The sequence below is a fragment of the Salvelinus fontinalis genome, unplaced genomic scaffold (assembly GCF_029448725.1).
Source record: "Salvelinus fontinalis isolate EN_2023a unplaced genomic scaffold, ASM2944872v1 scaffold_0104, whole genome shotgun sequence".
Lineage (NCBI taxonomy): Eukaryota > Metazoa > Chordata > Actinopteri > Salmoniformes > Salmonidae > Salvelinus > Salvelinus fontinalis.
Window position 1 is genome coordinate 373289 of NW_026600313.1, and position 21534 is coordinate 394822.

At 43.4% G+C, this 21534-nt stretch overlaps 2 protein-coding genes across 2 annotated transcripts; both read right to left on the minus strand.

The window, feature by feature from the left end:
* Positions 1–4427: 4427 nt before the first annotated feature.
* Positions 4428–6313, minus strand: LOC129843279 (homeobox protein HMX3-A-like). Its single transcript, XM_055911906.1, has 2 exons — positions 5981–6313; positions 4428–5779 (listed from the first exon to the last, which is right to left on the minus strand). The coding sequence occupies exons 1-2, from the start codon at positions 6195–6197 to the stop codon at positions 5208–5210; spliced, it is 789 nt and encodes a 262-aa protein (XP_055767881.1). The 5' UTR covers positions 6198–6313; the 3' UTR covers positions 4428–5207.
* A 3559-nt stretch (positions 6314–9872) lies between these two features.
* Positions 9873–17810, minus strand: LOC129843277 (homeobox protein HMX1-like). Its single transcript, XM_055911903.1, has 2 exons — positions 16888–17810; positions 9873–10746 (listed from the first exon to the last, which is right to left on the minus strand). Exons 1-2 carry the CDS (start codon positions 17267–17269, stop codon positions 10118–10120), a joined length of 1011 nt encoding a protein of 336 aa, XP_055767878.1. The 5' UTR covers positions 17270–17810; the 3' UTR covers positions 9873–10117.
* Between the last annotated feature and the right edge of the window lie 3724 nt (positions 17811–21534).

Genomic DNA, 21534 nt, shown 5'->3' on the forward strand with positions numbered 1-21534 from the left:
GAGGATAGTCATGAACAGAAGACTTGTCCTCCCCTCCTCGACAGTCACCTTTCCCCCGAGGATAGTCATGAACAGAAGACTTGTCCTCCCCTCCTCGACAGTCACCTTTCCACCAAGGATAGTCATGAACAGAAGACTTGTCCTCCCCTCCTCGACAGTCACCTTTCCCCCAAGGATAGTCATGAACAGAAGACTTGTCCTCCCCTCCTCGACAGTCACCTTTCCCCCGAGGATAGTCATGAACAGAAGACTTGTCCTCCCCTCTCGACAGTCACCTTTCCCCCGAGGATAGTCATGAACAGAAGACTTGTCCTCCCCCCTCGACAGCCATCTTTCCCCCAAGGATAGTCATGTGTATCCTACCTGAGTCCTTCACGAAAGAGTTTTGATATCTGCTCATACAACCTTTGAATCAGCTTTAGTTTTCTCATAGGAGAAAAGCATTCAATCTTTTACAAGCGATACGCTACTCATCCTTTTATCTATAAAATGTCTTGCACAACTAGCTAAATTCGTTTTTTTATCACTTCATACATTTTATTTTGGTATTCCATCCTGTAAAAGTAACTTGCCTCAAATTGCCTAATTATGCCCGAGTGGAGATGGAGACAAGAGCATTTTAGTCCATTTTCCCTCTCCTCTCTGCCTCTCCTCTCTGTCTCTCCTCTCTGTCTCTCCTCTCTGTCTCTCCTCTCTGTCTCTCCTCTCTGTCTCTCCTCTCTGCCTCTCCTCTCTGCCTCTCCTCTCTGCCTCTCCTCTCTGCCTCTCCTCTCTGCCTCTCCTCTCTGTCTCTCCTCTCTGCCTCTCCTCTCTGTCTCTCCTCTCTGCCTCTCCTCTCTGTCTCTCCTCTCTGCCTCTCCTCTCTGCCTCTCCTCTCTGCCTCTCCTCTCTGCCTCTCCTCTCTGCCTCTCCTCTCTGCGTGCGTGCGTGCGTGCGTGGGTGCGTGTGTGTGTGTGTGTGTGTGTGTGTGTGTGTGTGTGTGTGTGTGTGTGTGTGTGTGTGTGTGTGTGTGTGTGTGTGTGTGTGTGTGTGTGTGTGTGTGTGTGTGTGTGTGTGTGTGTGTACGTTTTGTAGATCTACACCTGGATCTACCTGACATTTAATTTGTATTTATTTAACTAATTTTATTTAACCTTTATTTAACTAGGCAAGTCAGTTAAGAACAAAGTCTTATTTACAATGACGGCCTAGGAACAATTGGTTAACTGCCTTGTTCAGGGGCAGAACGACAGATTTTTACCTTGTCAGCTCAGGGATTCGCTCGTGCAGCCTTTACCGTTACTAGTCCAACACGCTAACCACTAGGCTACCTGCCGCCCCACTAGGCTACCTGCCGCCCCACTAGGCTACCTGCCCCCCACTAGGCTACCTGCCCCCCACTAGGCTACCTGCCGCCCCACTAGGCTACCTGCCGCCCCACTAGGCTACCTGCCGCCCCACAAGGCTACCTGCCGCCCCACTAGGCTACCTGCCACCCCACTAGGGTACCTGCCCCCCCACTAGGCTACCTGCCCCCCACTAGGCTACCTGCCCCCCCACTAGGCTACCTGCCCCCCCACTGGGCTACCTGCCGCCCCACTAGGCTACCTGCCACCCCACTAGGCTACCTGCCCCCCCACTAGGCTACCTGCCCCCCCACTAGGCTACCTGCCCCCCCACTAGGCTACCTGCCGCCCCACTAGGGAACCTGCCTAGTGGTAATAGTATCAAGACTGCCCAAATGTGCCTAACTGGTTTATCAATACATTTTCAGGTTCATAACTGTGCACTCTCCTCAAACAATAGAATGGTATTATTTCACTGTAATAGCTACTGTAAATTGGACAGTGCAGTTAGACTAACAAGAATTAAAGCTTTCTGCCCATGTCAGATATGTCTATGTCCTGGGAAATGTTCTTAGTTATTTACAACCTCATGCTAATCGCATTAGCCTACGTTAGCTCAACCTTCCCGGTGGGGGATCCACTGATCTCGTAGAGGTTTTAATTCAACGGAATGATTAAATGTCTAATCGCATGTCAAATGATTAAACTGCTCACTTTTCAAAACATCACACTTTATTACAGACTATGTCTGTCCCTTATTCTCCTTATGTCGTGTTCTCATTTTACATTTAGTCACCATGTATATACACCTGACTTAGTTACCTGTGTAGGTAGGCCTTACAAAGAACATACCTAGGCCAAATACAGAGGTCGTTATTAATTGATGGTGAAAGTGCGCAGACGCGTTCCCATGGGAGACCCTAGAGTGTCTCGCGGATATTGGCGGACAGGGGCGGATAACCCGCGCGGACCTATAGTGCGCCCTCGGTCAGGGCTCGAGCAGCTCCGTCTGTTCGCCGTTTCCCTGCGTGGAGACTGCGGCGCAAGGCGTTTTAACCAAGACTGTGGGTCACGACGCTAAGTGTGAATGACGAGGCTTATTAAAGGAATAGAATTAGAATGTCACGGCTACTATTTAGCCGTTCTGATCGTTCTAATTCTACATCTACGTGGCTAAATGAATGTGCGCTGATGAAATGGAATAGAATTAGAATGTCACGGCCGTTCTGGTCGTTCTAATTCTACATCTTCGTGGCTAAATGAATGTGCGCTGATGAAATGGAATAGAATTAGAATGTCACGGCCGTTCTGGTCGTTCTATTTCTACAACTTCGTGGCTAAATGAATGTGCGCTGATGAAACGGACACTCCTTGTTGTAACATCATGCTGTTTTGATGACATGTGTTTGTGTATAAAAGTACATCTATGGGGCCTCACTTGGGCACATTATACATGTCAAATGAATTCAATACGGGCCGTATTGTTTCGCTGAATTTAGCCCACTCTCCTTGTAGAATAGGTTACACCATCATTTCATATTAATAACGCTGTATATTTGGATGGCGGAATACACCCTTACGCGTTAAGACTATAGCTGTGCTGTTGCAGATTCCAAAGCAGATAGTCCTGCAATATACGAGTTGTAATGGTGTACTTTTATGGGTAAATACTCGCAAAGTATATGTCAAGTGTTAAATATGGTGCGCAAGCAGAGGAAAACAATAGGCCCTTTGCAACAAATCTTTCGTACATACGACCTACTTCAGAAGGCACGTTGAACATTTTACAACGTATTTATGATAAACTCGCATACACTTCTCTTAAGAAGCCTGGTGCTTAAAGCACTTGACTGCAATCAGTGATATTCCACAAAGCAGGATAATCTCTCTCTCTCTCTCGTCGTTGTCGATAATCAGATTCACATGCTGTGTTTTGAGATTAGTTACACGCCAAGCGTGTTACAACAATAAGCCTATTGTCTTCGGTTTCATAATATTTATTATGAAATGTGAATTCTGTGTTTGTATTCCAGAATTGTGTAAAATTCACATTTCATCACGGGTTTCTGGAACCGTACTAATAGTTAGCAGACACGTTGTTAGTTGTTTGTGTGATATTGTCGACGTCTCTACATTAAACGGTGTTAAAGAGTAAATACGATTTGTAAAACAACTCCAAAATGCGTCACATCCGTTCCCCATATGTATCCTACAACTGAAGGCTTTAAGGCACAGCAAAACATAGTTTACATAAACCTTTGTACCAAACGATTAGTATTTTTTTTATATACATAAAAACATTTTTAATGACAGATTCAGTCAATAATAGAGTGTTACCCCGATTTGGGAAGAAATAAGAATGTTATACTTCTAATTGAAATAAACTTTAAACATGCGTAAAAAAAAAAAAAAATCCCATTCCATTAATTTTAAATACATAGTTATTTTAATTAATTGAAAATGGATTATAATACAGTACATAATACAGTACATAATACAGTACATAATACAGTACATAATACAGTACATAATACAGTACATAATACAGTACATAATAAAGTACATAATACAGTACATACATGCAAATATAATACCATCTTTGGCCGTGTTTAGACTGCTGGAAAGGCTGTTGTTAACAACAGGTTAATAATAATAATAATAATAATAATAATAATAATCATAATCATAATCATAATAATAATCATAATCATAATCATAATCATAATCATAATCATAATCTTACTCATAATCATAATCATACTCATAATAATAATCATAATCATAATCATAATAATAATAATAATAATCATCATAATCATAATCATAATAATCATAATCATAATTATAATAATAATCATAATCATAATCATAATCATAATTATAATCATAATCGTAATCATAATCATAATCATAATAATAATAATAATTATAATAATAATAATAATAATAATCATAATCATAATCATAATCATCATAATCATAATCATCATAATCATAATCATCATAATCATAATCATAATCATCATAATCATAATCATAATCATAATCATAATAATAATAATAATAATAATTTAATAAATGATTATTAGACCCACTGTTTTAGGCCTACGCTGGTACTCTGCGTACAAAAACAAGTATCTAGTATTATAACGTCAAACGGAATAGGGAGTTGTTCTGCATGTCTTTGTGTGAATGGATATCCTGGAAATATGTTCTTTACTTTTATATCAACATTGTTGATGTCTTGTCAATAAATACAATTGGCGCAGGCTATCGATGTGACAAGTAGGATTGAGCTAGGCCTTAGGTCAACAGGCTATCGATGTGACAAGTAGGATTGAGCTAGGCCTTAGGGTCAACAGGCTATCGATGTGACAAGTAGGATTGAGCTAGGCCTTAGGTCAACCGGCTATCGATGTGACAAGTAGTATTGAGCTAGGCCTTAGGGTCAACAGGCTATCGATGTGACAAGTAGTATTAAGCTAGGCCTTAGGTCAACAGGCTATCGATGTGACGAGTAGGGTTGAGCTAGGCCTTAGGTCAACAGGCTATCGATGTGACAAGTAGGATTGAGTTAGGCCTTAGGTCAACTGGCTATCCTTACAAGTAGCCTTTAAAGGCCTACACGGGCCAGACACGACCTTACGTTTTTACCAAGATGAGGATGGGGTAAAAAAATCGCTAAATGCGGAAGCTGAAATTGGCATGATATATCCACCTTGTAAACAGTGTCTTTATGGCGTCGATGCAGAAAAGTATATAGGCCCAACTCTACGCCTCCTTCGAACAGACTAGGCCAAGTCTAAATAGGACAACGTCTCCTTTAAACAGACTCGGTCTTGTCTACAGGACAACGTCTCCTTTAAACAGACTCGGTCTTGTCTACAGGACAACGTCTCCTTCGAATAGACTAAAGTACTTGCTGGCATTGGAAAAACATAAATAAGGCGTGCTACTGCCAGGGTATACGATGGGCAGGGGTATCGGCATCAAACATCTTCCTAGCAGGTTACTGTCTTTGTACAAGGCCGGGAGCTGCAGAGCCTTCCCCGGACCCGCGTCGGAGAAATCCCCGCTGGGACCATCTAGCGCGGATGAAATCTGTCTTTTCAATTTATTCCTTCGATTCTGGAACCAAATTTTGACCTGCGTTTCCGTTAACTGGAGAGAACTGGCGAGGCAGGCGCGCTCGGCGCTGCTAAGGTACCGCTTCATATCGAAAGTAGATTCCAACTGAAAGATCTGTCTCTTGGAGAAGATGGTGCGAGTTTTTTTCTTGGTTGTCAGTTGTTTTTTCTTGCCGCCGCTATCACCGTCCCCGGTGTGATGCGTCGAGGAGCAGTCGTCGCCGCTGTCTCCGCTTTCGAAGCAATTGTCGGTGATCTGTAACGAGTCTTCCCGGGTGATAGCGACGGCCTTGGGTCCTCCGGTTGGGCTACAGTCGTTATCCGGCTCTGAGAACGGAAATGGGACAGATATTGTATTCCGCAATATGTATAGCATGACGCTGACAGTTTATCAGGCTACAATATTATGCTACACATTTAAAAGCATTAGGCCCGATGTGTTGAATCAGGCTACAAAAATGCAATTTATTCCGCTATAGTGCAGTGTTTAACATTCATATTTTGCCATATTAGGCAACAGTTGCCTACCTTCATCTTGTAGCCTTGTCGCGGGGTCAATTATCCGTTGATGGTCATCGAACCAGTATAGTCCCGTGCTATTCTGTAGCCTGCTACCGGAATGACAGCTGTCAACTGTCTTCCTACCGTTACCGCTCGAGTTTGTCTGCAGGTTCAGAATATTGTCTATGGTGAATTTGAGAGACGCGGCAGTCGGCCTGCATGGCGCGTCCACTTTGCTCGTCATTTAGAGAAATAGTCTCTTTTCTCTCGCAAGGACTTTGGGAACCAAAAGTTCCTGCGCTCTAGAAGTGGAACTTGGAACTCTCTTTCTCTCTTCTCAGCGATGTCTTGACGCTCCACGCTCCATGCGAGGATGATGAGGGGATTGGACTGGGGCTTTCACGGCGCGCCTCTCTCTCTCTCTGCCTCGCTTGTTACTTCCACGGCCCGGATGGAACGTTGGTGCGCCCTCGTCCATTGGACAAGAGGAGTGCCTGCGAGGGGCCAATTGCGTCAAGGGGAGGGGAAGAGAGAGAGGGGAATAGAATGTTATCGTTTTTTCCCTTCTTTTTTTGAGCCTGGCATCTGGTATAAAGGCTGGTTTAAAAAAGGAAATGAAGAATGGAAAGGGATCATTATAAATAATTTAATTTGAGGTGTTCTGCATTTGAGGAATATGCTATTTTATTATTCTGCAGTCATGGCTTTGGGTTGGTGAATGTATAATGTCTAGCTATAGACCCAGCAGTTCTGCCTTAGAAGGTAGGTTACCTAATACATCCTTTTTACACTTAACACCTGGTGCTGGCTGGGCCCAAACCCGATGTCCACCAGAGGTTTAGTCGTTGGTAGAAGGGGAGGTGGATGACGGGTTTCAGCGTTTTAATGAGGCCTTTTCGACGAGCTGCAGTTTTCAAAGTAAAATACAAGAGAAATACCAATATAAATATATTATAAATAGTATTTACATTAATTTAGTTGGAATAGCATATTGAACACAACATTTACAGTAAGTTAAAATAGCCTCGGTCTATTTCTATGTGTAACCATTTCCAGTTCATTTAAACCCGCATTGCAATTTCTTAGTTAACGATTTTTTATTTCTTTGCATCTTCTAAAATCGTTAACTGATAGAACACATAGAATAGAACACATAGAATAGAACGTTAGAATAGAACGTTAGAATAGAGCACATAGAATAGAACACATATAATAGAACACATAGAATAGAACACAAAGAATAGAACAACAAGAATAGAACACATAGAATAGAACACATAGAATAAAACGCTTCAGGCTTCTATATTCAGCCAGCGGTGGAAAAAGTCCCCAAACGTCATACTTGAGTCATAGTAAAGATACCTTCATAGAAAATACGTCAAGTAAAAGTGAAAGTCACCCAGTAAAATACTACTTGAGTAAAAGTCTAAAAGTGTTTGGTTTTAAATATACTTAAAAAGTACAAGTAATTGTAATTGATAAAATATACCCAAGTATTGAAAGTAAAAGTAAAATTATAAATCATTTCAAATTCCTTTTACTAAGCAACCCAGACGGCACCATTTTATTTATTTAATTTGATTTACGGATTGCCAGGGGGCACACTACAACACTCAGACATATTTTACAAACGAAGCATTGGTGTTTAGTGAGTCCTCCAGATCAGAGGCAGTAGGGATGACCAGGGATGTTCTCTTGAAAGGTGTGTGAATTGTACCATTTTCCTGTCAAACAAGTACTTTTGGGTGTCAGAGAAAATGTATGGAGTAAAAATAACATTATTTTCATTGGGAATGTAGTGAAGTAAAACTAAAAGTTGTCCACAATATAAATAGTAAAATAAAGTACAGAAACCTCCCCAAAATAACTACTTAAGTAGTACTTTGAAGTATTTTTACGCCACTGTGTTTTGCACAAGGCTATGAGGTAAAGGCCTATAATCAATAATGTGCAAGATAGACTACATTGTATAGTGGAGAACAGAGGCCTGTTTAACTAGGCCTGTAAATTATTATTTACGATGACAGCCTACACCGGCAAAACCCGGACGACGCTGGGCCAATTGTTCGCCGCGTTACGGGACTCCCAATCACGGCCGGTTGTGATACAGCCTAGATTCGAACCAGGGTGTCTGTAGTGACACCTCTAGCACTGAGATACAGTGCCTTAGACCGCTGCGCCACTTATTTATATATAACTAGATTGTGTTCAGGGGGTTGGTTACTTTTATCCATATGATATTGAGCGTTATATTGATGACTGTTTATTGTCCGGAATAAAGTTATAACATTATATTGTATTGTTTGCTGAGAAGATAATCGTGACGATATGTTTTGTCCATTTTACAGATAAACCATAGCAAAAGGAATTTGAATTAGTGTACGTTATTTTACCCGGGAAACCGCGCGGCCATTCATTCTCCCAAATGCAAAACGTCTATCGTCTTCGATGGGATTTGGTTGTGATGAATATCGTCAGCATTGTGTTGTTGTACTCCTAAATATGTGTTGTCCTCGGAAGTTATCTCAGGTATCCTTCTCCCGAAGGAGTGGCGTCTCCCACATACAGGCAGAGGCTACTGAATGGTTAATAATAATAAATACATATTTATGACAACGAAGTAAAAGCGTTGTTAAACAGTAAAGCCATAATCTACACATTAAGGCCTATTAGTTTGGATTATAAAACAGGCTACTTTAGTGAGTCCGTGAATCCTCTGAATAAAACGTCTAAATGTGTTGTAAATAAAATAAAATATAATCATAGTTTTATTTTTATTTCACCTGTATTAACCAGGTAGTCCAGTTGAGAACAAGTTCTCATTTCCAACTGCGACCTGGCCACAGTAGCCTACTACGGGCCATCTAGAAATATGAGGCCTACCATATAGGTCTATAAACCAACTATATATTATTCAACTGTTTCTTATACAGTCGTCTAGTCTACTGAGGCCCACATTCACAACTTGCCAGCTGCCAGCCAGCTCAGGCCTGGTGTTGTAGTAGCGTGATGTCATGTTACGTAATAGTGGCTATAATTCATTTGTTCTCCACATCGTCCTTTCGATGACCCCGCGCGTGTTTATAAATATGAAGGATGACATCAAACCATATTTCCTGTAATGGAGAGACGGGTGTTTTTTCCGCCCCAAAGTGACGAGGGCAGTTCAGTTGCAGGGCAGAGAGCATGTTGGGTCGGCATGCGGGGCATGGCCATGTTAAAACATAATTCCATGAAGTCAAATGTTTTTTTCCCCCAGGGATAAAAAAAATGTAAACGTGTCGGGAGCTTCTTTTTTAAAATATATAAATATATCTTTCAAAAAAGGCTGTTTGTTTTCTTCTCCGCTCCCCTACAGCTTTAGGCTACATACTTCATTTTGTAACTTTTACAATGAACTTGTGTTTTAAGTGAAGGCCAATACGCTGATATGTGTCCGAACTAGCGCTTCCGGGGGGAGGGACTTGTGCCATTAGCGGCATGCTACTTACTCTGTCCTCTTTGGCGTCTATTTGACGGAAGTAAAACTGGCGACATAAAATGCAGTAGTCTATATGTGTAGTCTATAGTCAGGGAGGAGACAAAAAGATGGGGTCAATTCTGATCAAAATTACAATCAAATGACTTTACAATTTCACATTGATTGATCAACTGTAGGCTACAGTTGATCAATCGAATCTCACGCAGGTTCAACTCTGGACTTCAGTCGAAAATGCACGAAATTGACCCCAAGCACGTTGCCTCGAGGACACACAGGATATCAGCAGAGACAAACACACACTTCACTCATATCGTGTGATTCGTTTATTTAGAGCTATATTGTGTGGGGGAAAAGAGTGACGTTAGAAACTGGCTTTGAATATAAAAGTCTTTGCACAAAGAAGTGTGTATTAATAAACATGGCAATGTGGGCCGGAACAACACTATCATTATCTAGTGAGGCGATAATATAATACAAGTAGATATGTAAAGTAGTACAATTACAACATTAAAAAACACCGCGATCATTTGTAAGTCTAAAGGCCATTTCTTCACACTGTTTTACTTGTTTGGTTTTCGGCGGCCATTGCAGGTATTGTTATTGCACGATTCCCCTATCTTCAATAATTGAATCAATGATGACATGACGTGAAAAAAAAAAAATGAAAGTTCGATAATTGGTCTTTACACCAACCCGGTCATTTGCGAGCGTAGTAAACTCACAGAGTGAGAGAACGAAGAGAAGGGATAGTTCACAGGGTTTGAGAAACTCATCAACGGTGGGGAGACCTGGGACACGTCGATGTTGAAACGCAACGTTGAGGGCGTGTTGCCTTCGTGATATAGAATCGGAACTCTGACTATCCGTCGGGACGAGTGGGAAACGTTTGCGGCCTCTAGATCCGCCGCCAGCTGTCTCTTCCATTTGTTCCGTCGATTCTGGAACCAGATTTTCACCTGCGTTTCCGTTAGGTGGAGAGAGGCCGCGATACCTGCCCGTTCAGAACTGCTGAGGTACCGTTTCATATCGAACGTCGACTCCAACTGAGACACCTGACTCCGACTGAAAACGGTTCTAGTTTTCTTCTTCCGGATAGAGCTCTGGTCCAGAGGGGTTTCCGCGTCCGACTGATCGTCAAAGGCATTCTGCGTCTCGTCGTTGTCGTCGGTCAGGCTGCTGTCTGACGTTTTCCGTCCCGTTTCGTCGCTGCCTTCAGTGGGTTCTTCTGACACCGCGGGAGAGACAGAGTCTCGGTCGCTGGCTGAGTGGGAGCAGCGACGGTCATCTGAGCATCTACTGTCCTCTTTGGGATCTGTGGGGAAAAAATACAACATTAATTAAATGTGAATTGAATATGGACACATGGCATCAAAGTCAGAATGATTTAAATATGCTGTTGCTGAGAACAGAAGTTGGCCAAAAAAAAGGGTTAAAATATAGGCCTATAGCTATAGTTAATCTTTGAGCTTAAAGACTAACAGGATGGAGAGATAACTGATGGGGAGATAACTGATGGAGAGAGAACTGATGGAGAGATAACAGGGTGTAGAGATAACTGATGGAGAGATAACTGATGGAGAGATAACTGATGGAGAGATAACTGATGGGGAGATAACTGATGGAGAGATAACTGATGGAGAGATAACAGGGTGTAGAGATAACTGATGGAGAGATAACTGATGGAGATATAACTGATGGAGAGATAACTGATTGAGATATGACTGATGGAGAGATAACTGATGGAGAGATAACTGATGGAGAGATAACAGGGTGTAGATATAACTGATACAGAGATAACTGATGGGGATATGACTGACGGAGAGATAAGTGATGTAGAGATAACAGACTGAGAGATAACTGATGGAGAGATTACTGATGGAGAGATAACTGATGGGGGATATGACTGACGGAGAGATAACTGATGTAGAGCTAACAGACTGAGAGATAACTGATGGAGAGATAACTGATGCAGAGATAACTGATGGAGAGATAACTGATGGAGATATGACTGACGGAGAGATAACTGAAGTAGAGATAACTGAAGTAGAGATAACTGAAGTAGAGATAACAGACTGAGAGATAACTGATGGAGAGATAACTGGCGGAGAGATAACCGATGGAGAGATAACTGATGGAGAGATAACTGATGGGGAGATAACTGATGGAGAGATAACTGATGGAGAGATAACAGGGTGTAGAGATAACTGATGGAGAGATAACTGATGGAGATATAACTGATGGAGAGATAACTGATTGAGATATGACTGATGGAGAGATAACTGATGGAGAGATAACTGATGGAGAGATAACAGGGTGTAGATATAACTGATACAGAGATAACTGATGGGGATATGACTGACGGAGAGATAACTGATGTAGAGATAACAGAATGAGAGATAACTGATGGAGAGATTACTGATGCAGAGATAACTGATGGAGAGATAACTGATGGGGGATATGACTGACGGAGAGATAACTGATGTAGAGCTAACAGAATGAGAGATAACTGATGGAGAGATAACTGATGCAGAGATAACTGATGGAGAGATAACTGATGGAGATATGACTGACGGAGAGATAACTGAAGTAGAGATAACTGAAGTAGAGATAACTGAAGTAGAGATAACAGACTGAGAGATAACTGATGGAGAGATAACTGGCGGAGAGATAACCGATGGAGAGATAACTGATGGAGAGACAACTGATGGAGAGATAACTGATGGAGAGATAACTGATGGAGAGATAACTGATGGAGAGATAACTGATGGAGAGATAACTGATGGAGAGATAAATGATGGAGAGATAACTGATGGAGAGATAACTGATGGAGAGATAACTGATGTAGATAGCTGATGGAGATATAACTGATGGAGAGATAACTGACAGAGAGATAACTGACAGAGATAACTGACCGAGAGATAACTGACAGAGAGATAACTGACGGAGCGATAACTGATGGAGAGATAACTGACGGAGAGATAACTGACGGATAGATAACTGATGGAGAGATAACCAAGGTAGCCAATCTGAAAAGTAGAATTCCCTAAATAGTGCACTACCTTTGACCTAGGGCCCTATTCCCTACATAGTGAACTACTTCTGACCTAGGGTCCTATTCCCTACATAGTGAACTATTTCTGACCTAGGGCCCTATTTCCTACATAGTGAACTATTTCTGACCTAGGGCCCTATTCCCTACATAGTGAACTATTTCTGACCTAGGGCCCTATTCCCTACATAGTAAACTATTTCTGAACTAGGGCCCTATTCCCTATATAGTGAACTAATTCTGACCTAGGGCCCTATTCCCTACATAGTGAACTAATTCTGACCTAGGGCCCTATTCCCTACATAGTGAACTAATTCTGACCTAGGGCCCTACTCCCTATATAGTGAACTAATTCTGACCTAGGGCCCTATTCCCTACATAGTGAACTAATTCTGACCTAGGGACCTATTCCCTACATAGTGAACTAATTCTGACCTAGGGCCCTATTCCCTATATAGTGAACTAATTCTGACCTAGGGCCCTATTCCCTATATAGTGAACTAATTCTGACCAGAGACCTATTCCCTATATAGTGAACTACTGGTGACCAGAGCCCTATTCCCTATATAGTGAACTACTAGTGATCAGAGCCCTATTCCCTATATAGTGAACTACTAGTGACCAGAGCCCTATTCCCCATATAGTGAACTACTAGTGACCAGAGCCCTATTCCCCATATAGTGAACTACTAGTGATCAGAGCCCTATTCCCTATATAGTGAACTACTAGTGATCAGAGCCCTATTCCCTATATAGTGCACTACTTTAGACCAGAGCCCTATTCCCTATATAGTGAACTACTAGTGACCAGAGCCCTATTCCCTATATAGTGAACTACTAGTGACCAGAGCCCTATTCCCTATATAGTGAACTACTAGTGACCAGAGCCCTATTCCCTATATAGTGAACTACTAGTGACCAGAGCCCTATTCCCTATATAGTGAACTACTAGTGACCAGAGCCCTATTCCCTATATAGTGAACTACTAGTGACCAGAGCCCTATTCCCTATACATTGAACTACTAGTGACCAGAGCCCTATTCCCTATATAGTGAACTACTAGTGACCAGAGCCCTATTCCCTATATAGTGAACTACTAGTGACCAGAGCCCTATTCCCTATATAGTGCACTACTAGTGACCAGGGCCCTATTCCCTATATAGTGAATTACTATTGACCAGAGCCCTATTCCCTATATAGTGAACTACTAGTGACCAGAGCCCTATTCCCTATACATTGAACTACTAGTGACCAGAGCCCTATTCCCTATATAGTGAACTACTAGTGACCAGAGCCCTATTCCCTATATAGTGAACTACAAGTGACCAGAGCCCTATTCCCTATATAGTGAACTACTAGTGACCAGAGCCCTATTCCCTATATAGTGAACTACTAGTGACCAGAGCCCTATTCCCTATATAGTGAACTACAAGTGACAAGATCCCTATTCCCTATATAGTGAACTACTAGTGACCAGAGCCCTATTCCCTATATAGTGAACTACTAGTGACCAGAGCCCTATTCCCTATATAGTGCACTACTAGTGACCAGAGGCCTATTCCCTATATAGTGAACTACTAATGAACAGAGCCCTATTCCCTATCTAGTACACTATTTTAGACCAGAGAGAGAGAGAGAGAGAGAGAGAGACTCATTGACCCTCTCCCTCTATCAGTAGACTGGCTGATCAGACAGGACCGGAGAACACTTCCCTCTATCAGTAGACTGGCTGACCAGACAGGACCAGAGAACACTTCCCTCTATCAGTAGACTGGCTGACCAGACAGGACCAGAGAACACTTCCCTCTATCAGTAGACTGGCTGACCAGACAGGACCAGAGGACGCTTCCCTCTATCAGTAGACTGGCTGACCAGACAGGACCAGAGGACACTTCCCTCTATCAGTAGACTGGCTGACCAGACAGGACCAGAGAACACTTCCCTCTATCAGTAGACTGGCTGACCAGACAGGACCAGAGAACACTTCCCTCTATCAGTAGACTGGCTGACCAGACAGGACCAGAGGACAATTCCCTCTATCAGTAGACTGGCTGACCAGACAGGACCAGAGAACACTTCCCTCTATCAGTAGACTGGTTGACCAGACAGGACCAGAGAACACTTCCCTCTATCAGTAGACTGGCTGACCAGACAGGACCAGAGAACACTTCCCTCTATCAGTAGACTGGCTGACCAGACAGGACCAGAGGACACTTCCCTCTATCAGTAGACTGGCTGACCAGACAGGACCAGAGGACACTTCCCTCTATCAGTAGACTGGCTGACCAGACAGGACCAGAGGGCACTTCCCTCTATCAGTAGACTGGCTGACCAGACAGGACCAGAGAACACTTCCCTCTATCAGTAGACTGGCTGACCAGACAGGACCAGAGAACACTTCCCTCTATCAGTAGACTGGCTGATCAGACAGGACCAGAGAACACTTCCCTCTATCAGTAGACTGGCTGACCAGACAGGACCAGAGAACACTTCCCTCTATCAGTAGACTGGCTGACTAGACAGGACCAGAGGACACTTCCCTCTATCAGTAGACTGGCTGACCAGACAGGACCAGAGAACACTTCCCTCTATCAGTAGACTGGCTGACCAGACAGGACCAGAGAACACTTCCCTCTATCAGTAGACTGGCTGACCAGACAGGACCAGAGGACACTTCCCTCTATCAGTAGACTGGCTGACCAGACAGGACCAGAGGACACTTCCCTCTATCAGTAGACTGGCTGATCAGACAGGACCAGAGAACACTTCCCTCTATCAGTAGACTGGCTGACCAGACAGGACCGGAGAACACTTCCCTCTATCAGTAGACTGGCTGACCAGACAGGACCAGAGAACACTTCCCTCTATCAGTAGACTGGCTGACCAGACAGGACCAGAGAACACTTCCCTCTATCAGTAGACTGGCTGACCAGACAGGACCAGAGAACACTTCCCTCTATCAGTAGACTGGCTGACCAGACAGGACCAGAGAACACTTCCCTCTATCAGTAGACTGGCTGACCAGACAGGACCAGAGAACACTTCCCTCTATCAGTAGACTGGCTGACCAGACAGGACCAGAGAACACTTCCCTCTATCAGTAGACTGGCTGACCAGACAGGACCAGAGGACACTTCCCTCTATCAGTAGACTGGCTGACCAGACAGGACCGGAGAACACTTCCCTCTATCAGTAGACTGGCTGACCAGACAGGACCGGAGAACACTTCCCTCTATCAGTAGACTGGCTGACCAGACAGGACCGGAGAACACTTCCCTCTATCAGTAGACTGGCTGACCAGACAGGACCAGAGGACACTTCCCTCTATCAGTAGACTGGCTGACCAGACAGGACCAGAGGACACTTCCCTCTATCAGTAGACTGGCTGACCAGACAGGACCAGAGGACACTTCCCTCTATCAGTAGACTGGCTGACCAGACAGGACCAGAGAACACTTCCCTCTATCAGTAGACTGGCTGACCAGACAGGACCGGAGGACACTTCCCTCTATCAGTAGACTGGCTGACCAGACAGGACCGGAGAACACTTCCCTCTATCAGTAGACTGGCTGACCAGACAGGACCAGAGGACACTTCCCTCTATCAGTAGACTGGCTGACCAGACAGGACCAGAGAACACTTCCCTCTATCAGTAGACTGGCTGACCAGACAGGACCAGAGGACACTTCCCTCTATCAGTAGACTGGCTGACCAGACAGGACCAGAGAACACTTCCCTCTATCAGTAGACTGGCTGACCAGACAGGACCAGAGAACACTTCCCTCTATCAGTAGACTGGCTGACCAGACAGGACCAGAGAACACTTCCCTCTATCAGTAGACTGGCTGACCAGACAGGACCAGAGAACACTTCCCTCTATCAGTAGACTGGCTGATCAGACAGGACCAGAGGACACTTCCCTCTATCAGTAGACTGGCTGACCAGACAGGACCAGAGAACACTTCCCTCTATCAGTAGACTGGCTGACCAGACAGGACCAGAGAACACTTCCCTCTATCAGTAGACTGGCTGACCAGACAATCCCAATCCCAATGCCACCCTATCCCCTATATAGTGCACTACTTTAAACCAGGGCCTATGGCCATATGGCACCGAGTTTGGTCTAACATAACACTAACCAACCCATTGGGTCCTGGTTAAAAGTAGTGCACTATATAGGGAATAGGGTGCCATTTGCGATCCGTAACCATAGTGACAGGCAGAGTGCGTAATTAGAGATATAGGCTTAGCCATGATGCGCGATAGCACTATCACGACACACGATAAAGATGGCTCTTTGGGCGTTTTTATTTACAATGTAACTCATATCGTAGATTCAATTATGCCGTTAAAAACAGTTAAACACAACTATTTATCCAATAGAATAAAGATATGGGCTACTTACTGCTGGACCTTTTGAGACTGAGTGGTTTGACGTTAACGGCTGCGGCTGCTCTGTACCATTCTAACTGCGAGTCTCTCCGGGGGGAACCTTCGGCGCCGAGGCCGGAGCAGACTGCCACTTGACCGGCCAGTTGGCTGGGATGTCCCGCTAAGACTCGGCTAGGGTAGACCATCTCATTCCTCTCCATATTCTCCTCCGCGGTCCTGCTACTATACTGGCTGCTGTTGTTGTTGACCTGTCGGTTGAAATACGTTGACTCTCCATTCTTCCTCGAGCCGAGTAGGTTTTCGATGTAAAACGAGGAGACTTTTGACGGTGTCGAAGCCTGAGTGTCTGGCGCCTTGTCGTGCATTATGTTTTTAGTTGAAAAAAATATGCACATTTCCTGGCCACTCGAACAAAACAATCACGACGGATCCTCCTGCGTCCGTCCAAACCGTCAATACAGTTGACGACGAGCACGTGTGTTCTATTACTCCGCAAAACAAAAGGGTTATTTTCGTTGATGTTTGTCCCGACCAGAGCTTAAAAGCACCATCTCAAACGGGTTTCTCCATTCACCGATGTTTATAAATGATAAATCCTCACCGAAACGTGGAACTCGTTACCAGCGCGGCCCTGGAGCTCCGTGGCGCCAGCACAGCACGGGGCAGAGACCGGAGAGGTAGTAGCCTACAGCGGGAAGCGAGTCAAGTCAAACGGTTGACGAGCGGAGGGTATCCGCTGATTGGACAAGCACAATATCAAATGGGATTACTCCAGGAGAGGGGAGAAGTTTCCGTTGCAAATGGCACTCTATCCCTTACACAGTGCACTACTTTTGACCATAACACTACAGACCCTGGTCAAAGGTATGCACGATTAAAGGTATAGGATACCATTTGGGACGGTGCCGAGAATTACTCTGTCTGACCGGGACTCGCCTCTCTCCTCCCCTCAGCTACTGCTGAGTGCGCGCGTGTCTGTGCCTGCGTGCGAGCACCTCCGGGGCCAGGGAGACCCCCCCCCCCCCCCCCCCCCAGTCGGTCAGTGAACGAGCCTTTATTTGGGTCAATTAGGAGGCAAATGAAAATACAGGAAGAGATAGAGAGCACAGTCATCCTCCTCGCGGGTCCCGTATGGTTCCACGTTCCACAGCGCTGTATGCTGAAAGGAAGAGCCGTCCGTATCTACTACTGTACATACACCGCCGCCCATTGGCTAACCGGGAAAACGCAGTATGCTGCTTGTCATGTAGGCTCTAAAATAAGGGACTCCAAAAGCATCATAGTTAAAAAAAAATATTTAAAAAACTTTGAGCCCATTTTCTTGTAGACGAAAAATGCGCTGCGTATAGCTCTGCGTAAAGCTCTGTGTATAGCTCTGCGTATAGCCCTGCGTATAGTTCTGCGTATAGCGTTAATAGGTTCTATTGTAGAGCGGGGACGATAAACTGCTAATGATCGACACAAACCAACCTGATCATTTATCGCTGGTATTTTGCTGATACCATTCCTTACAGATAAGAAGCCTTCACTAGAGAAATTATACCAGTGTTAATGTGGGCGCTTGTTAAATGGGACAAAATGTATGTCTACAACCATCAAACTACTAGTAGTTGATAATACCATTTAAAAAAAGCTGTAGTGCGTATTAAAGTTATAAACGTATCGTTCTATTTATCATTATCGCTTCAATTCAGGCAATTTACCGCAATATGGATTTTTGGTCAATATTATCCAGCTCTATAGAGTAATTAATGTAGACTAACCGTGTGAGGTTTTCTGTGTCAGTAGACAAGTAAAGGCTAAATATGTTTTGTTATTTTGTCTCTCCATTCTGTTTGTGTATTATTAGTGCACTATGTTATGACCCTGTCGTCTTGACAGTATATTATTAAACCGTAGTTAGGAAGACCAAACTAAATGTCGGCTATAGCTTCAGATTTCTAATCAATGACCCGTAAAATTGATATTTTCAAGCATATCGAGGAAAATAAAATTCACTGTAGGCAGTCGTCTTCCTTGCCGTCTTGACAGTATGTTATTAAACCGTAGTTAGGAAGACCAAACTAAATGTCGGCTATAGCTTCAGATTTCTAATCAATGACCCGTAAAATTGATATTTTCAAGCATATCGAGGAAAATAAAATTCACTGTAGGCAGTCGTCTTCCTTGCCGTCGAAGTGTATTATTTAAGAAATCTCTCAATCACATAGGTTTAGAAGGGAAGTTCTGCTAGTAGAACTGAGGACATGTGACATTTTGTTTTTGAGTCGTCATTATTTCTCTCCGGCTCACGAGTAGCGCAGCGGTCTAACGGCACTGCATTTCAGTGCAAGAGGCGTCACTACAGTCCCTGGTTCGAATCCAGGCTCTATCACATCAAGGCCGTGATTGAGTGTCCCATAGGGCGGCGCACAATTGTCCCAGCGTCGTCCGGGTTTGGCCGGTGTAAGCCGTTATTGTAAATAAGAATTTGTTCTTAACTGACTTGCCTATAATAAATAAAGGTTAAATAAAGAAAACATACTTTCACAATGTAAATTCGTATTATCGTGTAAGAATTACGGCTATGGGCCTAATGCTTTGCTTTCAACTTCGGTCCTAAAGCCCTACAACACATCCAACATCATTTGGATTTCATGTTGGGCTGGACACGGAAAAGAAAGGTGTTTATTAAGACCTGTACCCTACTGACATAAATATTACAGACAAAACACGGAGGCTTAAAACACGAGTTCAATAAAAAAGAGTAGGCCTACAAACCCTAGCCCGGGATCGGAATGAGAGGAATTCTGTTAGGAAGCGGTAAGGTAGCCTAGCGGTTCGAATCCCCGTAGACGACGAGATGGAAAAATGTGTCGATGTGCCCTTGAGCAAGACACTAACCCGATTTAATTTCCCTTGTAAGTCGCTCTGGATAAGAGCGTTTGCTAAATGACTGAAATATAAAATTATGTTACAATACTCAGGTAGTCAAGAGCAGCCGAGTTCACCTATAATTAATATTAAATAACACTGAATATGTTTAGACTTGTTCGTGTCTGTAATCCAGCTCCTCGAGTGGCCTGTGTTCTGAGCTATCCATGTTATTGTGCATAAATTATGGTTCAAGGTAATATTAACTTTCCTAACTGAAAAACACAGTTTCATAAGCCTCCATAGAAATATTAAAATGATCGCTGAAGTCCGCTTCTACCCTTCTGGGTGACATGGCAACCAGACACGCTTTTATTATGTCTTTATGATTTATCTCAATGGAGTCAGCGGCAGTGATGACCTTTACCGGCTCTCCTCACCGCGCCTCTCTCTCTCTCTCTCTCTCTCTCTCCCTCTCTCTCTCTCTCTCACTCTCTCTCTCTCTCTCTCTCTCCCTCTCTCTCTCTCCATCTCACTCTCTCTCTCTCTCCATCCCCCCCCCCCCCCTCTCTCTCTCTCTCTCATAGTACTATAGGCCAGAGTTAGCCTTTGACCACGGATCAGAGAGCACGCTCCTCTTTACACGACACTCAATAACGTGAATGAAACGGTACTATGACCCCGGTGCACAGAGAGGTCACGGACCTGTCACGTCTGGTTGGAGTCAAGGCCCTAGTAGCGCGCGGTTCGTTGTTGATGACGTCTTGTATTTTGGGGGTGGATGTTTGGACTGAGTGAGTCGAAGGGTAGATGGATTTTGGGGGTCTCTTCTTAGTGCGTAGAAGGGTGGGTGGATTTTGGGGTCTCTTCTTAGTGCGTAGAAGGGTGGGTGGATTTTGGGGTCTCTTAATCTTTGTTCTACAAGGGAAGAAAAACAAAACAAATTAGCCGATAAAATTGTAATTACGTTATTTTATATATTTTATGAGTTACCAGTATGAGTCAATGTATTTATTTACTTAGGCTACTTTTATTCATTTACTGAAGTATTGAAAGCCTGCTTTGGTGAACAAATGAAATGCTGCATCGTTCAAAACTTGAGCGCAAACAGCTTAGACATACAATGCATTTCTTACATTGTTTATTAATGCAGCTCAAAAATACAACCCCCCAAATATGAGCCCACTGAATTTCCACGTCCTTTGTAATTTCAACCCGTCTTTTGTGGTAAACATTTAAACATCGTATGAAATTAATGAGAATTTGTGGCACATTGTTTTTCTTTTATCAAACCGTATGGAACATCATTTGTTTATAACGTCATATAGTCCAGTTGTTTATGTCGTCATATAGTCCATTTGTTTATGTCGTCATATAGTCCAGTTTATTCTATAATAGTTTATTGAATTCATCCACAGAAAATAAAATAATTAAGTAATTAAATAACACAAAGAGTATTACGACTTATTTATGGAATCCAATGCACACGTTTTCTCCCGGTCATCATTAAAAACATTCCCGCAGTCATGCCGCATTGGGACTATATTCGATAAAACAATGTTGAATGTTATTTTATTTTTTTCGTGCCCGAATTAATCACATTGTTGATAAAAAATAATAATACTTGGCCTGTTTTGTAGGTTTATTCTTTGTGCTAAATATTTGTAAAATGTGTACGGTTTTATCAAGTCGGATTTGTCATTTCATGTGTAGCCTAACAACTTCTGATCATTTACGAGCGGAGAAACCTGTCCGGTGTCCTTGATAGACGACGCGTTGTTTCACTCCGTTAGATCTAAAAAGGAGC

Excerpts from the sequence above, each read along its gene's own strand:
- LOC129843279 (XM_055911906.1), bottom strand. The coding sequence starts at position 6,197 with ATGACGAGCAAAGTGGACGCGCCATGCAGGCCGACTGCCGCGTCTCTC. Across the intron at positions 5,780-5,980 it reads GACAAGGCTACAAGATGAAG|AGCCGGATAACGACTGTAGC; the intron begins GTAGGCAACTGT and ends TTCCGTTCTCAG.
- LOC129843277 (XM_055911903.1), bottom strand. The coding sequence starts at position 17,269 with ATGTGCATATTTTTTTCAACTAAAAACATAATGCACGACAAGGCGCCA. Across the intron at positions 10,747-16,887 it reads CAGTCTCAAAAGGTCCAGCA|ATCCCAAAGAGGACAGTAGA; the intron begins GTAAGTAGCCCA and ends TTTTCCCCACAG.